Raw genomic sequence first — 22,184 nt, forward strand, 5'->3', positions numbered from 1 at the left:
TAGTTTACTTTATCAGTAGACATATAACCCCACCTTATATATTTACAGTTCACTTAGAAAATCTTCATGTTAAAGGAATTAACGTCAATTTTATTTTCAACTGAAATATAATTTTTAAACATTTTGTTCTTACATGAAATGTAAATAATGAGGCTGTAAATAATAATTTTATCATTAAAAGGACACACTTATCAGATGCTTTATCACCGTAAGCCGGTTTTCAACATTTCACAAGTGAGTTGTGAAGTGATTTCCATGAGAGTAGCACTGAAATATATTTTTTTAAATATCTACGAATCGAATACGTGAATAGCCTTTCCATTAATAGCCTAATTGCTTTACAATATTAGACGGTGCCGTAGATTAGGATATATATATTTACTTGGTGATATTGGTTTTGTGCAAACCCGTCTGGATAGGTACCACCAACCCATCAGATATTCTACCACCAAACAGCAGTACTCAGTATTGTTGTGTCCCGGTTTAGAGGGTGAGTGAGCCAGTGTACAGGCACAAGGGACATAACATCTTATTTCCCAAGAATGGTGGCGCATTCGTGATGTAAGAAATGGTTAATATTTCTTACAGCGTCATTGTCTTTGGGCGGTGGTGACCACTTACCATCAAGTGGCCCATTTGCTCATCCGCCTACCGATTGAATAAAATATATATATAAATATAAATTGGCTTTATACTCCCCTCGTACTAGAAAAAGACGTACTAAGAATGTGTCGAATAATTCATTTATAAAACTTCATTTCACTACATAATTATGTTTTCCCAACAAACGGACGCTCTATTGGCTGAATATAATTCAGCTCCATTGGTTGAACGGCGTCGTCTAATATTATAAAACGGCCAGACTGTTAATTGAATGGCTAATTAAGTTAACCTGCGAAACATAAATATCGGAAGATGTATTCTTTATATATAAATATCGAAGTATGTATTAATAAAACGGCTACACTATTAAGAAAAAGGCTGTTTATTTATATACCTAGTTATATAATACATACGACGACATACATATATAACAAACCGATAAATATAATTCACATATACTTATCCCATTCTTTTGACATCAGCGCTTATAATTTGATCAAAGCTCTAGAAAATCATTTTTTACAGCTTCATAACGCTAGCCCGTGTTAGGAAAACTAGTTGGATTGTCACTATATGCTTAATATAAAAATGTACACCCTGTATTTTTCTTAAGTTACCCATATCACTAAAGTATTAAAAAAATAAACTAAGCATTGCCTGTATACATCGACATAGGTTACCGTATGAGTGTTTGTGTAAAAATAGTCACTAAAAATAAACGAGGATTGTTTTTTTTTGTATTATAATGAGCGGTAAAATAAAAAAAAAGGTTATTCAAATGTTATTACCGTAATGTTCGTTGTGAAATCATTTATTTTATCTTGCTTAAATATGCTATTAAGTGCAGCTGCGCCGGCTAAAAGCAAGTCAACTCGGATTTGTTTCTGTTGAAATTAAATACATTTCGTAGCTTTTTGTGTTAGCGGCAAATACGGTTAGCGAAGTTTACAGTTCGTCGTCGTTAAATATGTTAGAGATTATTTGTGAAAAAGAAACATTTGTAGCAAATCTAATTCAAACGTATAATTTATTTATAAATAGTTTTGGCCCGCGGCTTTGCCTGGCTCTTTTGTGTTAGGTGTAAAAAGTAGAGCCCTATAATCTATCTCTGTGCCAAATTTCATTCCAATGAATAACAAATATCTATCTATCCAAATTACCGTATTCATAAAATAATCGTTGTCGCCCGCGACTTCGCTTGCGTTTCAATGATTGGTCTTCAGACATCAGGCACAAAAGTAGCCTAAGTCCTTCCTGGAAATTCATGCTTGCTTTATACCAAGTTTCTTCAAATTCAATTCAGTGATTTGGCCGTGAAAGAGCAACTGATAGACAGATAGACACAAACATATCTATTTTTTTTTGTACGTAAAACCAGACCTGCTGACGTCTTAGGAATTTCAGAAGTATCTGCAAATATGTAATATACTAACAATAATAAGACTATTAAAGTTACACCAATTATCTTAATATTTAATGATGGCGTTTAACCGTTAGGGATTTAGATTTAATCAACAGACAATCTTATAAATAAAAAATATCTTTGTTTTTACTATTCTCTACAAGAGTAAATAAGTGACTATATATACTTAGTAAATAACAAAAAAAAAATCAAAGATACTATCACAATTCAATATTAGTAAAAGCTTTCAACTGCTTAGCGTCTCAATCGTATTAACGAGGAGTTTTATACTAATTTTATTAAGACGACTATTTTTATTTTATGATATAGGCGAACGTGTAATTGCGCAGCAATATACCTAATACCTTACATCAGGTTAGGTACAACGTATATAGATACAGGTACTACCTATAGATCTTACCTAATTGTAAATGGTAACCACCGCTCATAGACATTGGGCTGTAAGAAATATTAAGCATTCCTTACATCTCCAATGCGCCAGCAATCTTGGGAACTGAATTGTTATGTCCCTGGCGCCTGTAGTTAGACTGGCTCACTCACCGTTGAAACCGGCACAACAGTACTAAGAATTGCTGTTTGACGTAATCTGATGAGTAATTTCTACTTACACGGTACGTAATAATACGCTGGATGGGCTTGCACAAAGTTCTACCACAGAGAAAACGAGGAGAAATTTCTCCAAAATTGAATCTATCTCTATTAAGAGACTGAGAAAGAAAACAGTCGGACTGTTTTCAAAATAAGCTTTTTAACATAAATGCATAAAATTATAAGTTTTCTCATAATGTATAAAATGTTCTCTTTCACTTTTAATTTTCTTTTTATTAATCTTAATAAGTTCTAAAATATGAGTGAAGATATGCTAATTACATAAGCTGAAAACTTTTTATATCAATGCCACCATTGTTTGTCTGAATCTAAGAAAATAGAGGAAGAGAAATGGCATTGACTTGAGGTACTCATTATATATATATTTGTACCCATTCAAGTTATTGAAATAATTGTCTTTTTATTTTCACCTTCCTAATCAAATTGTGTCTTCATTGTCTACAATATTGTAGTTTCGGAGAGTTTTATTAACTTTTGTGAAATAAGCAACAGCGTGCATTTTTTATCATTTCTTTTAAAGAATAAATTGGCTTAATACATTTATTAAAAGTTAATTTTCTTTATTATTTTTGAAATATTTATTTTATATTGCCATAACTACGAAATAATCTTATCTGATATATAAATATAAACTTGCTTTTAAATCAACGACCAAGTGGAAAGGAAGCGTCGGAGATGCTCTTACGTTTGTTTTTCATAAATTATTACGTCACAAAATCATAGAAATCTGAGAACAAAAATAATGATGCTAAGGCATGATCTGTGTATCTTGTTGAGGTTGCTGTGGTCTTATCTGTGAACAATACTGTCCGTGCATAACTATTTACACGAATGAAGATCTGTCAGTTTGGTCTAAATCTTTGTCAACTATATATTATATTAAGAATACCTGTTATACATTCATAAATATACGGAAAGATGATAATGAAAACATATTTTCGAGAGTACCGTATCTCAGGCACCACCACATAGATTAAAAATAGTTATTACATAAAATTGCCCTGAACTTTTGCCCCAAACATTTTTTAAACGAATACTTCACGAGTTACACGAGTTCCGGAGTCAGGCTGCGCCAATATCAATAATTAGCAAAATCGCTACAATTTTCCTCCAATTTTAAGCATTTATACCGATTACTTCACATGTACTACCGTTTCTTACTCATTAAAAACTATGTTCCAATTTATAACTACAGAAATTCAAATTACACTGACATTTTTTTTTATTCATACGTGAATGATATAAAAGTGATGTAATTCGTATGACATTTAGAAAAAACATGTAGAAATATTTAGTTATGCTCGTCAGTTAAATTCAATTTGCACATGCAACCTTTTCTATTGACGGTTACGACATACTATTTCTATTAAGCTCTTTGTTCTGAGGTTTCTCTCAGCACTACTAAGAAAGTTAAGGCAAGGGTGTGGGGTGGCGGGCTAGGGGGTCCGCTGCTAAGTGACAAAATGATAAGTGATGCAAAAATATATTACGTTGGAGGATGTTTTTTGTACTGCATAGATAAGGTGGTAACGGCGTAAAAGTTGGATTGTATTATACATTTATTTTATACTGGCTGAACCTGCGACTTCATCGGCGTGATTTTTTTTAAAAATACATTTATTACATAGGGTTGATCAGTAAAAGTAGTTTTTGTTCTTACCCAAAACTCAAACTATCTCCATATTAAATTTTATTGAAATCGGTTCAGCGGCTTAAGCGTGAATAATAATAAATATAGGTGTATACGATACAGATATATTAATTACACATTAATAATTTACATTTAATATAAATAAAATAAATAACTTGTTTGTGCATTTTGTTTATAATTGTCAACACAGACAAATCAAGACAATTGTACATCCAACGTCACGACAAAGTCTAGTTGTGTTTGTATTGGTGTGTATGTGTGGGTTTGTAGCTTAACTAAATAGGCTATTTGACGTAGCAACGCTCTCGATATCAAGCTTCTATTACAAGTGTTTGACAATTAGACGGAAACGGATGGAAAATCTTGCATATAGCCGATGTATTATTATACAAGATGATTGGACACCGATCGTCATACTATGGAAGTGACTAGGCCGTACTAGGTTATTGAAGATACCAGTAAATATCTGACTAGTACAGCATATATCTTTATAAATAAATATTTGTGAAATATCAAATTTAAAAACGATGTAATTTTATTAACAAATAAGCAAGGATGTTAAGATTTCCTGTCGATTCGCAATAAATGCTATTTATAATTACTGTTGTACATGCTAGTTAATATTGTGTCTAACGCAACCAAAAGGTTGTAAATGTTTTGTTAACCTTCCAATTTAATCACATGTGTGTGTGTGTGTTTAAGTAGGGAGAGAAATATGTATAAGTGAACCAAGATGTTATGTCCCTTGTGGATGTAATAACACTGGCTCACTCATCCTTCAAACTGGACACAACTATACTAAGTATTGATGTTTGGCGGTAGAATATATGATAAATGGGTGGTACTTACTCAGACAGACTTGCCCAAAGCCCTACCACCAAGTTATGTGTACTGAACAACAATTATGATTTTCACACCAATCTAATTGGAAACGCCTCATTGCGCAATTATTACACAACTTTGTTATAAAATTATTTTTCTATATAATATAGTATTAAATCAAGTTCATTTATTAATAATTTAAAGTTAATACTAACTGTGCATATGTTACTTTTTTGATGACTCATTCTAATTTTATTATATTTTTTTTTTTATTTTCAAATAAGATATAATAAATTTAAGTAAAAAAAATATATATTTATATTAACTAATTACTATGTGTGAATTTAATAAAATGTCTGTTTTAGGATAGCAGCATGTAATTCAGGCGATAGCGCTCTGTCGCCTGAAATACAGGTTGCTATCTAGCTCAGGGAGTGTTTGATTATATATTTCTCATAGCTTAATATATAATTGTGTTTAACTAACATAATTTCGTATTTTAAAAGTTGAAAAAGAGTAACTACTTAGTTTCTTGCCGGTTCTTCTTTGTAGAATCTACATTCCAAACTGGTGGTAGCCTCACTTAATATAGGTTGTAAAATGGAGATTCAAATTTGCTCGTAAAAGCCTACTTGAATAAAGTACATTTTGATTTGATTTGATATTATCTTACTCTAAAATTATACTTTTAAGATTTAAGTTGAAATGATTGTATCAAAAATGTAAAGTTTAATTGAAGTAAAGTTTATTATTATTTTACTGGTTTACCTCTTTCTTTTTATTTTCCTTTGCCTTCAAGGTGCCTGGAGGAGATCGCTATTTTAGCGATAAGGTTCGTTCTTCTGCCTCTTGTACGATCCTTGTATGTATTTCGTATCCGTCTTCATTATCAGTATTCTTCTATGTTGATGTTTCATCAGTGAACAGTAAAGAATATTTGAATTGTGAAATTGTACACGCTGTTTCATACCCATAGTGAGTTTATAGGATTCGAATGGTCAAATAAATAGCTCCACTATTAATTTAATTACAGAAAATATTTTTGCGGTATTGTCAATAAGATTATTTTAAATATTGTAATTTTAATTGAATATTACTTTCTGACACACGATCTGCGTTTTAGGTGAGTGATCTATCCTTTTGTACTTCTTAAATCATCTGCATTTTTGGTTACGGTGAGTAAGTAAGGGACATAACCGTGTTACGAAAGCATTAACTTAAAAAAGAGGTAACAGCTATGTCACGCAAAAACATTATTTTCAAACTTGACAAGTATTACTGTATTTTCGTAAACTCAGTTTTGCAACATTAATATAGAGATATTGTACCAACTCACACTTCTTGATATCTGTAACCACTGAGATTTTGCAAGTATTTGAAGCCTGTGTTCTACTAGGCAAATTGCCTCATTTCCTGTTAAGGAAATACAGACCGTGTTTTATCCATTGGATCAAGTCGGTGCGTTCTTCAGTTCCTGTCGGTTCTGCTCGGTAAAATCGATACTAACTTCAAACATGATATAATATTATAATACTTGTAAAACAACTTTGAGAAGCCCAGTAAAGTGATTTGTAATTCAATTTATTTAATAAGTAATATTAATTTAAATAAACTTTTTGTTCTAAATTTTATAAAAAAGTTTTTTTTTTTTTGTATATTTATTTATCGCTAGAATAGTAGTAAAACAAATATATTCCCTGAGCTATGTTTTGGACGATAATATTTTGAATTATGTATTTTAAATTACATTCTAAACTCATAAATATTTAACATAAATTCAACTTTTTAATATTTAAATTGAATTAACCGTTGAGGAGTTCCCACATCTGAAGTCAATCCTGGTGAGTAGAATCGGGTCATGTTTATTATTAAAATGTATTGTTACCTTAAATCTGAACCAGCATGTAAAATTGTAATTTCGTAGTTATAAACAAACAAACTACCACACTTTAATAATATAAGCAGGCAGATGAGAATTTGTTTTAGTTTCTTCTACATATCTATAATTTCGGTATCAGATAATCACTGTTCGAAGTATTAACAAAACCCATTCAGGGATTTCGAAGAAACATTCAAAATATATAAACAAATAGATTAACATATAATTCAGAAATATATTTAAAAATTCTTTTAGTCGAGACACGCTTATAGTTTATGTATATATTTTGTATATATTAACCGCTAAAATGATTTCTATCCATCCGTAGTGTTAGATATCAAAAGAGCATTTTTACCCCAAACGGCGGATGAGGGTGTTAAGTGTCGAGCTCGAGAGCTCTTAGGGGATGAACCACCCCTTACATTTAATACCTAAACTTCAGTCTATTGTGTGCCCTTAAATAGATAGCGAGTGAAAATATTTAGACTAGACTCGACCTCTTACATTTTAACGATTATTATAATATATACCTAGGCTATATTATTGACACACGTGTTAATGAAGTCACGAATTTAACTGGCATTTTATAATAGACTTTACATTAAATATTTTTCCTCAGCTAATGCTACGTAATTCGGAATATTTCAAAGCTACTTGATGGTAGGGCTTCGTGCAAGCCCGTCTACTACACCACTCACTCACCATCACGTATTCTACCACTAAACAGTAATACTTAGTATTTTGTGTTCCTATTTTAATGGTAAGTAAGCCAGTGTAACTACAGCAACAAGGGATATAGCCTTAGTTATAATTTCTCAAGGCTGGTGGCACATTGAGGCTGTTAGAGTTGTGAAATATTTTCTAACGTGCCTCTGTCTATGGGCGGTCGTGACCTCTTCCCATCTGGTGGCCCATTTGCCAGTCAGCCTTCCTACATATTTTTTTAATAACGATAAAATTCAATAGTCATAATAATAATATTTTAATCTATACCTATATTCATAATACATATATAGCTGAAGATTTTTATATTTATTCGCGCTAATCTCAGGAACTATCGATCGCATTTCAATGATGATTTTTGTTTTACAATGAGGAAGGTTATATGCTATATTATATGCTAAGAAGTGGATCACACACATTAACGTCATCCACTATGAAAGCTATTTGCACCATGTTCAATCGAAACTTAACGCAAGTGGAACCGCTGGGCACAGCAAGTATTATATACAAATAATTTCTACCCGCAGCTTTGACCGCTTGTGGCAGGGTTAGGTGTTAGGTAGAGGCTTTAGTCCTTTCTGTACCCTGAAGCTTGAGTGTTTAAGACGTAAATGTATAACAAACAAATAAACAAACTTTAGAATTTACAATATCAGTTAAGATGTGAGTATTTAATGTTTAGAAGAATATAATATTTCTTATTAACTAATTCGGCTCCAAAAACATTCTTTGTAGATAAATGCTTGAAATCGTTGGGAAGTATAATCCCATATTTATAGAGCGGACGCATGAAATATATCGCACAATCCTTAACATACAACGTTAGTGAAATCGGATTATTGAATAAAATACATGAAATTTACGCATCAATAGTCTGGTTAAAGCGGGCGAGACTGCGAAGCTCAGCTTGTTATATAGTAATTTTATATAAGTACCAATACCTTTTTCAAAAGTCGCTTAATCTTCTGGTACAAATTTGATGTATACTGCATTCGCAGTTTACTATATTATATTCTTCCAGATCGGAAAAACTAACTATATTTAAATATTTGAATTGTTATTACTGAATACTTTTTGGTACTGATTGGTTGTATTGACTGCGACTGACGCGTGCGTAAACGTTTATAAGCTTTGTATCATGCCTAATATTTTTATGGATATACATGTATGTAACGGGTCTGTCTGCGTTTTTGGTCTTAATATTAGTGTTTGCAAAGTGCGTTTCCTGATATGGTTTCTTAATAGTAGCACAATTATCACATACAATTTAGCCGAAAGCGAGACTGGCAAAAGTCTACATCGTCGTATAAATCCAATTGTCGACATTACTTAAAAAGTAAAAACAACTTTTTAAAAGCAGAATCTAAGATCGTGATCGTGAAGTAATCGTGATATACTTCATTAAAATAGTTCTAACAAGCACTTTTGAATCGTGATTTTATACGATTAAATTAAATGTAAATTGTTGAATTTTTTTTTTTTTGCGATAACTGTATTGTTTGAATTTAATTTATTTTCTTAGTCTAATAATTCAAATGCATGAATGTATTGCTATCAGTTTAATAGTGATAAATATTCAATGTTATTTAGATAATTAAAGTATTATTATTACATTATTTTTATTTTTATCTATATACTTACTGTAATTTTTTAATTTTTGATTATAAAATTAAAAAAACCACTTGACTGTATTAATATAATCGTTATGAGCAAGCCGTGTACACATGCTTAGGAACGTAATCTAGTTCAAAATTGTGTAAGTCCGTAATTTTAATGTATGATCTGATTGTATTCTATTTGTGTAACTATGAATATGTGTATGAGTGTGAGTCGAGATGGCCCAGTGGTTAGAACGCGTGCACCTTAACCGATGATTGCGGGTTCAAACCCAGACAAGCACCACTGAATTTTCATATGTGCTTAATTTGTGTTAATAATTCATCTCGTGCTCGGCGGTGAAGGAAAACATCGTGAGGACACCTGCATGTGTCTAATTTCGACGAAATTCTGCAACATGTGTATTCCACCAACCCGCATTGGAGCAGCGTGGTCGAATATGCTCCAAACCTTCGTCTCAAAGGGAGAGGAGGCCTTAGCCCGGCAGTGAGAAATTTACAGGTTATTAATGTATGTAAAAAAAAACCTATGAATAAATAAATTAATAAAATGTAAAGCTACCACCTGTTTAAAATGTAAGAATGAAAGAAACTCGGTAGTCATTGCATTTAATCGATCAACATTATCTTCATTTATGCAATTATGTTATATCTGTTTATTAAACAAAATATAAATTCAAACGAAACCTGCATTCGACATTGTAACACTTAGTGGAACAGCGTGATATATTAAGATACGTAATCTGTATTAAAATGAGAAACCCACTTAGGCCGACAGCTGTTTTTATGAAATGTTCAAATAATGTAAGTATCATTTTTCTGTGTATATTTTATCGTAATAAAATAATATGAAAGTAAATAACTTTTCGGGTCTGTTTGACCTTTTTTTATGTTATAGGTTGGTGGGCCACCTGATGGTAAGTGCTCGCCACTGCCGTTAGACATTGGCACTGTAATAAATATTAACTTACATCGCCTTGCCACTAACCTTGGGAACTAAGATGTCATGTCCCTTGTGCCTGTAGTTACATGGGCTTCACTCTTCAAACAGGACCACAACACCACTAATTAATATCGAATGTTCGCTCGATTTTTCTAAACTAAAACATTTATTTATATATTTTTCAATTCAGATTTATCCTAAGTGTATATTTATTAATTATATTAAATTTGACTTTTGACACTTGGACCTTGGAGTAGTAGTGCAAAAAGCTTCACTAAAATTGCCTCCACTGGTGACGACGGAGGTTCGTTTTTTGCCCAGAAGATTGGAATTGCGATTCAACGGGAAAATGCTGCTAGCATTCTTGCCACTATTTCAAGCGGTAATGCTTTATACAGAAACTATATTTAAATCATATTTGGATTTAATGTTAATAATTCGTATGTAAATAAAGAATATAATATATGTAGAGATTATTAATGCTAACTCTTAAAACACGTCAAAATTCATCAAACATGTATCGTCTTTACAGTGGCCCAGAACAGGTTATTATATAGGAACAGGTGGTCTTGTTCGATGCAAATCTGCAATGTAAATTCACAAATCTCAATTGAAACAGCATGATAAAATAATACACCAATCTTTCTTCAAGTGGACTTAACTCAATTCAACATATTAATATTATATTATAAAAGACTAGTTGCCGCTCGCGGCTTTATCTCTGTTTATGGGTTGGTCGTCTGGTGCTGGGTGCAAAAAAGTAGTCTATGTCCTTTGGATTTCAACCTTGCTTCATACCATCAACTCAACTCAAACTACTGAACAGCAGTGTTCTGGCCGTGAAGGCGTGACACACAGACGGAGTTACTTTCGCATTTTTAATATTAGTATAATATATTCGAATAAGCGCCTGTGATGGATATACGTGTAGTAAGGTAGGTTAGAACAAAATAGAGGGATACTCAGCCTATAAACTCAGGCTCATTATTTAATATTTACGTAATATTACTTATCATTTTTAAAAAGGTATAACCTCGACGTCGCTCGCATGATGTCGGGTGGGTAACCTTTTGAATATATCAAGAGTTTAATGCATAAATCATTATTTACATATGATAAATAAACCTAAATATAGTTTTTATCTGGAAATATTACTGGTGAGGTATATTTCTATTAAATAGGCTTTAAAATTATTGATTTGATATGTTTGCAATTTAAAGTTTAAAGATTAATAATGTCACTACTGGGACAAGGTATATAGCATCTTAGTTTCCAATGATTATGGCATATTGGTGACATGTCAAATGATTAATATTTCTTATAGTAGCAGTTTAATTATGCGTCAATAGCGCAATGATTTACGGGCCGCCTAGCATTGTGAAAAGTCGCAGGATATATCCTGATCCCTTTGGCTATTGTCCCTAACTCCTAACAGAAGTGATAAGTTTAAAAGGAGGGATAAATAATAATAATTCCTTGATTAATTTGGGACTTTACTGAATGACAAGGCAAAAAATATATTTATGGGTGAATGTGGTGGTGGGTATAAGTGACCACTTACCTAGATAGCTCATTTTCCGGCTACCTTTTGATGCCTAATAATTTGTTTGAGTGTCTTTCTATGTCTATATACCTCAAAAAATCATGTGCGTATATACATAGCAAGCAGTGAATAAAACATTCAATTGTTCCGTAAAATATATATTAAATCAGTAGCGAAGCATATGCTATACTGATACTTAGGATCGTGGATAGAGTAACCAACAAACCAATACCCAATATACCAAAGGTTAAAAGTAAAGTACGACTTAATTATATCCCGCAATAGAATATACTTACCTTATTTAATATTGTGTTTAATTGTAGTTGATAGCTGTCATCATAAAAACAACAGCATATACAACCTATCAGCCTACTTTCCGTTTCTACATCGAATGTTACAGGCAAAGTATTTTATTATTCAACGGATGATTACGCCTCACAGACGCCTTCGCGTCAGCATTACTTTTATGTTATAAAAATAATAAACCTATCTAAATTTATCACAAGGTAACATAGGTGAAAGTAAAGAAAAATAAGGCAATTTAGTTTGTTAGCCAAAGTACGGCAATTCGACATTACTGACTTTAGTTCTATAAGTGAAAGTTTGCTCATAAATATCTCCGTCGATCAATGGATTTATTGAAGGAACTAGAACATTACTACTGTCCTCTTAAATTCGTATCAGATAATGCTGATGAAGATTTACCTATTGTCTCCGAGATCGCTAAATATGATAATGAGTTAGGTGAGTGATTAAATTCAAATTAGATAAGTTTATTTAACTAATTTAATTATCTAGAAACTTCGATAGTATTCCAACTTTAAATCGTATTATTTTTTTGACATTAACGTTAAAATGGTTTATTTTTAATGCCCCAACAATCTTTACATCAACTGCATACCGGGTAGTCTTTTGACAATTCGATTCAACATTCTTATTAAATAATAAAATTGAGACCCATTTAGTCTATGTCAAAATTAAATCAAACTAAATCTTAAGGTTCATGTTAAAATTCTAAAAGTTGATGATGTCGATGATGATGAGGACTACTATGCTGCGACAAATTTAGACATTTTTCATATCCATACAGATTACAACTCCTCTCCCGTGGGTCGAATTGTAGTCATTCGAGTTGAGGTCCTTAACCTTTTCTCAATAAATGGTCTATCGCGTTAAAAGAAATAAACAAACAACCTTTGATTCAGCTTTATAATATTGAATAACCTTATATATTTAAAATAATATTACTTACCGAGCAAATAAAAAGCCTTCATCGTCGATAAAATTATTTAAAACGAATTAATGAATTATTATTAAATTTGAAATCACGTGACTAAATTGATCTATGAAAATACACATATATTGGCACTGATCCAACCGTTAATGGAATTTTGATAACCTCCCAGCGATACTAGCAAGCAATTTGTTAAACGATATTGAATTGACGTGTTTTAATCAGCATCCTGAATCATATATATCCTTGTTGATATATCACTATATGTTTTTAACCCATATGTGCCCAGATCTTATTACTTTTTAATAATTATTACATATATAGCTTATAAAGAACTAATTTCAGGTCTATAAAAGTATTTTGTAGTTTTCTATTCTGAAAGTGTTCTTTTTGTAGGACAAAATCACATTTTATTGGTGGTTGGGATTAGTGCAAAGAATAAGTGCTTATCCGGGTGAGTACCACCCGCTTATCAGATATTCTACCGCCAAACAGCAATACTTGGCATAGTTGTGTGCCAGTGTAACTGCAGGTACAAGGGACATAACACCTTAGCTCCCAAGGTTGGTGGCGCATTCACGTGATGTAAGGAATGGTTAATATTTCTTACAGCGCCGTTGTCTATGGGCGGTATTGACCATCATCAAAAAAAGCAACTCAACATGAACAGATAAACATCAATCGTTGTTCTTAAACAAACAACATTGTCCTATTTTCACTCACTACGTCATTATAATTGATTTTAGTTCACAATAATATTATTATTTCAATTAAAAATACTAGTATTTTTCGTTAAAGATATAAATATACATCTCATAATACGAGATATATATTCGTTCGCGTGGACTTTCGATATTAAAATATTGAAACAAACATCCGAATTGACTAGTGTGAAAACACCAGTTTTTATTTGACTTACATATTATATAAACAAACGATATTATCAAAAACCATTTTAGCTTCAGTATTTTAATTTTTTTTTTTTTTTATTAATCTTTAAAAACAATTTTGCACGTACAGAGTTTCGTTACAATTTTATTCATGTTTTAATATATTTAAATATAGAATTAAATCCACGGCAAACGAGAAAATAACACTGCTTAGTTAAATTTTTATTGTCTTTGGTTATACAAAAACATGGAGTAATCTTTAAAATAACTTACAAAAGACATTTATTTATTGATAAATACATTGTGAAATACTAAAATTGTACATCGATTATAATAAAAATTATGATAGAGTCATATACTGCATTATCATAAATTTGTATAGACATATTTCATTCACAATAGGTTCGTTAAATAGAACAATCCGTTCACATCGATTTTTTAAAATCAATATCACATGTAATGTTAAACGTTTGCGGCAGTTACGTTAATTTCATAGATATTGAATTAGTTCACTAACACTATTAAAAAATTATTCTAGGAAATAAATCACTAACTTCGAATTGATTATGAAAAATGTACATTATACATCGTTGAATCTGTAGCGTGTAAAGGTGAGCGCACACATACAAAACATTTTTACTATTTTATTTTTTACACAGGAAACGGTATAAAGACTTCTTAGAAAATGTCGTCCGAAGACGGATCTTTACATATTATTTGAATGTATGTACATGAGCTTGTCTTTAGCCATTTTATATATTTAAAACAATTCAATATAAGTGAACATTTATATTACAAATTATAGAGCAAAAATTTCTTGTTAACTTTTCGCACAGATTAAATCAAACTAAGCCGTTTGTTTTAATGAATTGGAAAGCCAACATATATCGGTTACATTTGGCATAGCGGCGTGGAATTGATCCAAACATTTCATTGGCACGTAGATTTGACGATCCCAAATGTTATAACAATTCAATATTGTTATTCGTTTAAATAGTAAATTACCAAAAATATGGACACGAATCAAAACATACAATATTTACTATTTCAATCCAATTTATACAAATCCAGTGACAATATAATCATTCAGATTATCAATCTTTGATTTAAAAGATCGAAAAACACATTCGGTTTGAAATCATTAACTCTTGAATATTATTGTACTCTTTGTATAAACCGGCTTGGTGATGTTAAATAAATTAATTATTCATAGTTTGTACAATAAACGACAATATCGAAAAATTATAATTTTACGCGTTATATAAATTAAATAATGAACACATACTCATACATACATAATTGTTGTTGTTGTTGTTGATTATTTTAAATCATTTATTGTAATAATTATATTTCGAATTCCATAATAATCTTGTACACAAGATAATTAATTATATATATATATATATATTATTACACAGATTGTTTGTAGATAGAAAAAAATTACACATTTTTATATGCGAATATGGCACAGAGACGCAACTCTGGCACCAGTTTTGGCACATAACAGAGTATCTTTTGAAAAATATTAACTATACATTAAATATAATTTAAAACGCTACAATTACGATATTCTTGTTAATTAATAAAGTTCTCAGTTCATTTTATCCCTTGTTTTAATTTAAATAATTTAATTACGGATAATTTTTATAAAACTCGATTAATAATGGGTTTTACATTAAAATATACTGAAACCTTACAATTTATCTTAAAATGTTTATTTATAATCTAAATAAGATCGACCTGCGATTATATAACCTAAATAATATCGAAAGTAAATAACCATTAATTTATTTATGAATATTTCGAAATTCCAAACACACATTTTATTTACATAATAACTAATTGATGGCACTAATAAATAGATATATATTTATATTATAAAATACTATATTGTAAATCGTTGATGTGCTTAATATATCTTATTACGTTGATTAATATATTTTCGGTTAATTCTAAAACATTATGGAACGAGGAAAATCCAGCCTCAAAATTAAAAATAATTATATACCTTATATAAGCACACGTTCTAAGATCTATTTTTATACGAAATTAAACCCTTTTACAAAGCAATTTCACGCTCCCATAAACTTAGGGATGAAACTTAAATTCGGGTATAATATTAACCTCATTAACATACACAAAAATATGACTATAAAAAGTGTGAATTCTATGAGCATATCATTGGTACGCGTCAATATTTTTGTTAAATTTAAATACAACATTATTTAGTTATGATGTAGATGATGATTATCATATAGAATAAATATATATATTATCTATATGTATATATATATATATATATGTATATATATATATATATATATAATATATTTATATATTAGAACATTGTAATGTTGAAAGTTAAATGTTCAACAGAATATTGGGTTAGGTTATTTAAACTATCTCAGATTGTTTCAAAGGAAAAATAATATTTTAATATTTTTAATAATAGTATCTTTTCGTTGGCCCTGCAATAACTAAAGACTTGGAAACCAGTCTCAAGAAACCGGATCTATTCTTTTTTATATACTTATTAATACTCAATGTATTATAATGATAAATTATTTCACATCCCCTTAAATGTATTCAATTGCAATACAATGAATAAAAATAATTAAAATCTAGCTTAAAAAGAAAATAAATGTAATTATAGGTATTTTTACACCAAAACATATCAATATTAATCATCTAAGCCAAGAAGGGTATGTCATTTTATAAATGTGTTAAGGAATGTATGTATATCCCTTTTTAATAACGAAATCAAATATTCTCTATATTTCTTTTACCCAAAAATAATATCAAACGTCAGATTCGAAGTTGATTTATAAGATATTTATTGAGCAAAAGTGTAATATTTCGCACCCGTATTCATTAATTATTTAATGATATAAAAAAAAACAGTTTTCACTTTTGAATATAAAAAAATATTTAGTTTATACTTATATTTTGGTCAATTTAACTAAATGAAAATCAATCATTAATTCTATGATTTTTGATGCAAAAGTTTCAAAACGGATTTAAAATTTGGCATATTCCGAAGTAAAATATATATAACCAGTGAATAATAATTATAATTGAGCTTTATATAATGGAATGTGATCACAGCCGGAATAAATAATATAAATATTGAATTAAATTAATCGAATAAAAAAATACATGGCAACAATTATTCTTATACTTCATTCTCACTTTAACGGTAACCTGTTTTATGTTTAGTATTTGTATATATATATATATCTGTATTACAAACATTCAAATAAAATTAATATTTAGAATTCGTGAAATCTGAAACTATTTACATATTACGCAAAAATAAGGTGTACGATTTTGAAACGATACATTCTGAGGAAAATAGTTCATAATTAAATTATATAGTTAAAATTTTAATTTGATTATTGCTTGCAGATTAAAAAAATCACTAGATTATAACATATATTAAAATTACATAAACATTGCTTCAAAATCGTACACGTAACGATGTTACGGCTTCGACGCCACAATTCCCAGATTAAACCAACCAAACCTAGGCGCATTATACGAAACCTGATCGATATTCATTTAATTTATGGAGCTCATTATGTGAGTTAGAAATTACTTAAATATCATTAGCGGAAAAGTGTTCTATCGACCTTAAGCCACTTATGATAGAGATCAAAGTCCGATATCTTTCATTCAGATTTGCCCAGATAAATCGATGGAAAATGACAATCGGCCGTAACACCAATATACACTACACGATGTCTACAATGAATATTTGGAATAGTTAGATATTCACGAAAAATATAATTTAAATTATTTACTAGATATCTTAATGTGCGCATTGTTAATACGAATAGGATTTAGAATATACGATCAAAAGTTATCACAAATTAACAAAGAGGTTCATTGACCGTAAGATTTTAGACAAAAGATGTTTCTGAGATCGTCGGAGGTGAACTTTCATACAACATAATGCAATGCAGGCATTTTTGTTTTTTTTTGTTATTTGACATTTGTTTTATAAAGCCAGTCTACACAATACGTCTGACTACGTATTATTATAAAGCTGAAATTATTTTCAGTTGTTGACCAAGGTCAAGTAATTATTAATTAAATAAAATTTAAAATTAGAATATAATACTTCATTTGTAATAATTTTTGATCTTTTAATAATTTAAATGTACATGTTGAATTACGCATTTTTACGACGTTTATAAATGTGAATCGTAACCTCCTTTTAATGCACATTGAATAAATGTATAGTTTAAACAAATAAATATGTCTACAAAATCCCCACCTCTTATATTTTAAAATACTATAACGATCGTATTTTACCGTAATGTTGTTAATTATATTTAGTTCTTCATTACATTCAGAGTTTACATTTAGCATTTTGTGAATTACGCAACATGCTCTAAGATATCTGTAAATATTATATTAGTATGTAAACTTACTCTTAAACAAGAAGCAATCAGGAACTGACTTTAAACATTACGATATTGTTATTTTATTTAAGGTATATAATAAAGATTTACAATTTAAAAAATACATCTTTCAAAGGATATTTGTAATAAAACCATAACATTGCCAATAAACACCAACGAAAATAACGTCTATACAATTATACAAAAACATATATTTAAAAGAAAACTGACCTATTTGAACGAAAAGTGTTATAGTTTTGAGCAATTAGGTACCTATTGGTTTAATATTTTCTTGTGACTTGTCCATTAACTCTATAGGGTATCTACAAAATAATTTACTTACAGTACGATGACGTTTTGACGATGACGTTTTATTATTAAAAGGTAAAATGAACGTAATATCACACTATTAAAATGCGTAATTCACCTTATTCGTATAAAACTTTTTAATCTTAACGTTTAAGGTAATTCGATATATTATATAACTACAAATAGAATATAATATTTCAATAAAATCTCATTGACAAAGGAACGTTTCACGACACTGATTTATACATTATTAATTACATTTATGTATATACGTATTACATTATTATTAATCCACTATTATTTACGCGAATACAAATACTATGTCTGGAATTTAATTTACTATGTACATATATCGTTTACTTAAATAAACACACACATTTAGAACTTTTTTTTATTAATTTGAGTTTATATATTCTACTTACAATCATATAAATTCTAAAGTTATATATTTTATAATCTATGACTGAAAACACACACACACATATATATATATATATATATATATATATATATATATATATATATATATATATATATATAAATTGTATGTTTATAGTTCGAAAAATAAATAACGTGCTATTAAATTAAATTGGCTTCTATTAAAAAATAGGTAATTTTTTTTTAAATTTTATATCGTATAATGTGTGAGTGCTGTTTAAAAACGGTTAAGTGGCTAGTAATTATAAAATTGTATGTTTTCAGTCATAGTTACAGGTTGTAGTAAATACAATTTACCTTCATTTTGTAATAGGTATTTATATCACAATAAATTATGCGAAAAACACTAACACGTCAGGTAACATTGAAACGAGTCCACGAACTCCATGAAAAAGGCGTAATTAAAACTAGTGTACACAAAAAATTTTTAGAAGTCGTTGTATGAAATCTAACTATAAGATAAAGCATTAGTTTTAAAAATACTACTCTTACCAATTGTATTCCAGAATAGTAACCATAAAGATAAAAACCTTCGAAGTCTATAAATCGCAAAGGATAAAATATTAAACTTTATCGTAGCGTATCGTTAAAAAATGTTTTTTTGATATACATAAATACAACAACGATTTCATTTAATTATAAATCTTTTGGAGATATTGTTCCAATATTGCTTACATATCTATAATTATTATAAACATATTAATGTTTAAACATGTAGATTTTGATGAATCAAGGCTAAATTCTCTCTCGAATACTGTATGACAATATGTAATATCATCCTACACGACTTTCTCATATCGCATCACTAAAAAACTTAATGTACTGCACGTTGGTCTTTAAATTAAGCGTTATTAATTTAATTTTCTTAGTAAATAAAGCGTTATTGCAATAAAATTTAACAATGTTACACTGTAAACATAAAATATCAAATAAATAAGATCTTCCAAGCACTAAATTCGTCGATTTTAATCCTACAAGCTCACACTTTACCAGAACATCATTAGAAAGGTTTGACTAGAGAAATTGCTTAAACCGAGACTAGAGACTACTACTGTAATTCACAACATCAGTTGCGATATTTCTACACTACACACTACTCACTCTTATTCGGCAATAATTTTCCTAACCATTGGTTTAATTAAACATTGATCTTCTTATAACAGAAGATTAAAAAATGAAATAATTTAATTTAGCAAAGGTATCCGAAGATACTAATAAAATCATTAAAGCAACAAATTAATTTAAAAATGGACGGGACTTTAAACTCACTAAATAAATAAAATCAATTGCTCTAAAATAATCCAGGACAATTTCAAAATATAGTAGATATAGATTTTATGACATTTAAGAAATGCATCGCTTACATTCCATTTTAAAAGACTCAAAAGTGCAGAAACGGATACTAAGTTAAGTCGTTCGACACGCAAAGAAGCGATTTAGTTTGAAAATAGTCTTTTGCTGCACGAACCAAATGAATGCTTGGATAAAGTGATGCAATTTTTCCTATTTTTAAACTCTAAGCAATTACGAAAAAGTAAGATTTATCTTAAAATAGTGAAGAAGTTGTCGAAATAAATATCTGATTTTATAATTAATGAATTCTACAATGGTCTGGAATTTGTTGATTTTTCGCGTTTATTTTTGTTGAATACCAAAATTGGGCAATTACTTATTTTGGTATCAAAAACATTTATCACTCAGCATCAATATAATTATTTATTTGTTCTAAATTAATATTAAAAAAATTATACAACATACCAATTCTAATTATACACCCCTCTAGTCATAGCTTCTCTATTTCTGTTATGCCACTTACAAGTCAAAATTCTAACATACGTTCTTCTAAAAGTTGCATTGCATAGAGCATAGCAAACGGGATTTATAGTAGAGTTTATATAACACAGAGCATAGAAAAATGACCAAAGTTCGTCAGGGATACACTTGGTGCATGCAGTGAGAGGTTTTAGCAACACGAGGATATTATAAGGCGTCCATGTGATGATAAAAGAAAGAAGAATAGCGGATAGCGTTTTCGCCGCTTTTGTTTCTTGTTTCTTCTCTTGAGTTTTCTTTTTCTTCGGTTGTTTAGAAGTTATTCCTTTACCTGCCAACTGTTTAGGAATTATTTTGGCGTTCAAAGGTATTCGAACATCTTGTATGTGTGACGTTCTTCTAGTTAAGGCTGGATGGCCTGCAGGATGTAAGTTAAGTTCAGAATCTCCTCTTGCAGGCGGTCGATAGTGCGTTCGCGTATTTGTTGGTGGTGATTCCTCCGTAATCATTTTAATACTAGGTCTATCTGTATCTGCATCAGGTAATCTGATTAAAATAGTGTAAACAGAATCAGCAGATGCAGACTTGGGTGCTGGTGAGGTAGAAGCGTTTATTCTAGTATTTGGGGGAAGAGACCGACTATCTCGTGCAGCCGGTATAGGAGCAGGCGGCTCGAAATTTCTTCGAAGAGGTGACGTACCTCCATCTGCTACACTCGAACCCCCAGATCCACCACGACCAGCATACGGATCTCTAATGACGTTAAGCGACGTACATCTATGACAAAATATTTTGTATTAATTAAAAGGATAATACAAGAAACGTAATTTAGGGTTTTTATATTAAGAACCAAATTCATTTGAATGCCTTTGAGCATTATAATTATGTTTTATTGAGTAAGAAGTAAGTTACAATAAAATTTAAATGAACATTTACAACGTCATTATTATACTAATAAATCATAAAACAAAAGATGTTTCCACTATTTTTATAAAGTTTACAGTCAGAATTACCTCGAGACAGAACTCTGAAGTGGTGTCTCAACAGAAACTGGTGTCGCGTATCCAGGGTCAGAAGGTTCTTCTTCTGGTTCCGTGTCCTCCAAATCTTCTCTGCCCGAATGCCACCACGCAACACACCATTCGGTGACAGCCGCCCAACCACGCTTGGGCCGACGAGACGAAGCAGTCTATAAGAATTATACTCACATTACTTTATTTGAAAAGGTTAATCGCAAATGTAATTATTAGATAATAAATCATCTTTTTAATCATTAAGTAATTCCAACAATTTTAATGTATTACAGAAATATAGAGAAGCACTAT

At 30.0% G+C, this 22,184-nt stretch overlaps 2 protein-coding genes across 2 annotated transcripts in view; both read right to left on the reverse strand.

Annotated features, from left to right (window-relative positions):
• The window catches only part of LOC113400854 (cytochrome c oxidase assembly factor 5), a 390,179-nt gene extending 386,685 nt beyond the window's left edge, over nucleotides 1-3,494 (reverse strand). Inside the window, exon 1 of the mRNA XM_026640525.2 lies at nucleotides 3,482-3,494. The gene's annotated coding sequence lies outside the window, so the exon portion shown is untranslated. The remainder of the gene's footprint in view (nucleotides 1-3,481) is intronic.
• A 17,226-nt stretch (nucleotides 3,495-20,720) lies between these two features.
• Nucleotides 20,721-22,184, reverse strand: part of LOC113400806 (muscarinic acetylcholine receptor DM1) — a 90,680-nt gene continuing 89,216 nt past the window's right edge. The window contains exons 4-5 of the mRNA XM_026640475.2: nucleotides 21,873-22,048; nucleotides 20,721-21,636 (exon numbers count right to left, since the gene is read on the reverse strand). Coding sequence (XP_026496260.1) covers nucleotides 20,850-21,636; nucleotides 21,873-22,048 — 963 coding nt within the window. The 3' untranslated portion in view covers nucleotides 20,721-20,849. The remainder of the gene's footprint in view (nucleotides 21,637-21,872; nucleotides 22,049-22,184) is intronic.

This window comes from Vanessa tameamea, chromosome 11, assembly GCF_037043105.1.
Source record: "Vanessa tameamea isolate UH-Manoa-2023 chromosome 11, ilVanTame1 primary haplotype, whole genome shotgun sequence".
Classification (NCBI taxonomy): Eukaryota; Metazoa; Arthropoda; class Insecta; order Lepidoptera; family Nymphalidae; genus Vanessa; species Vanessa tameamea.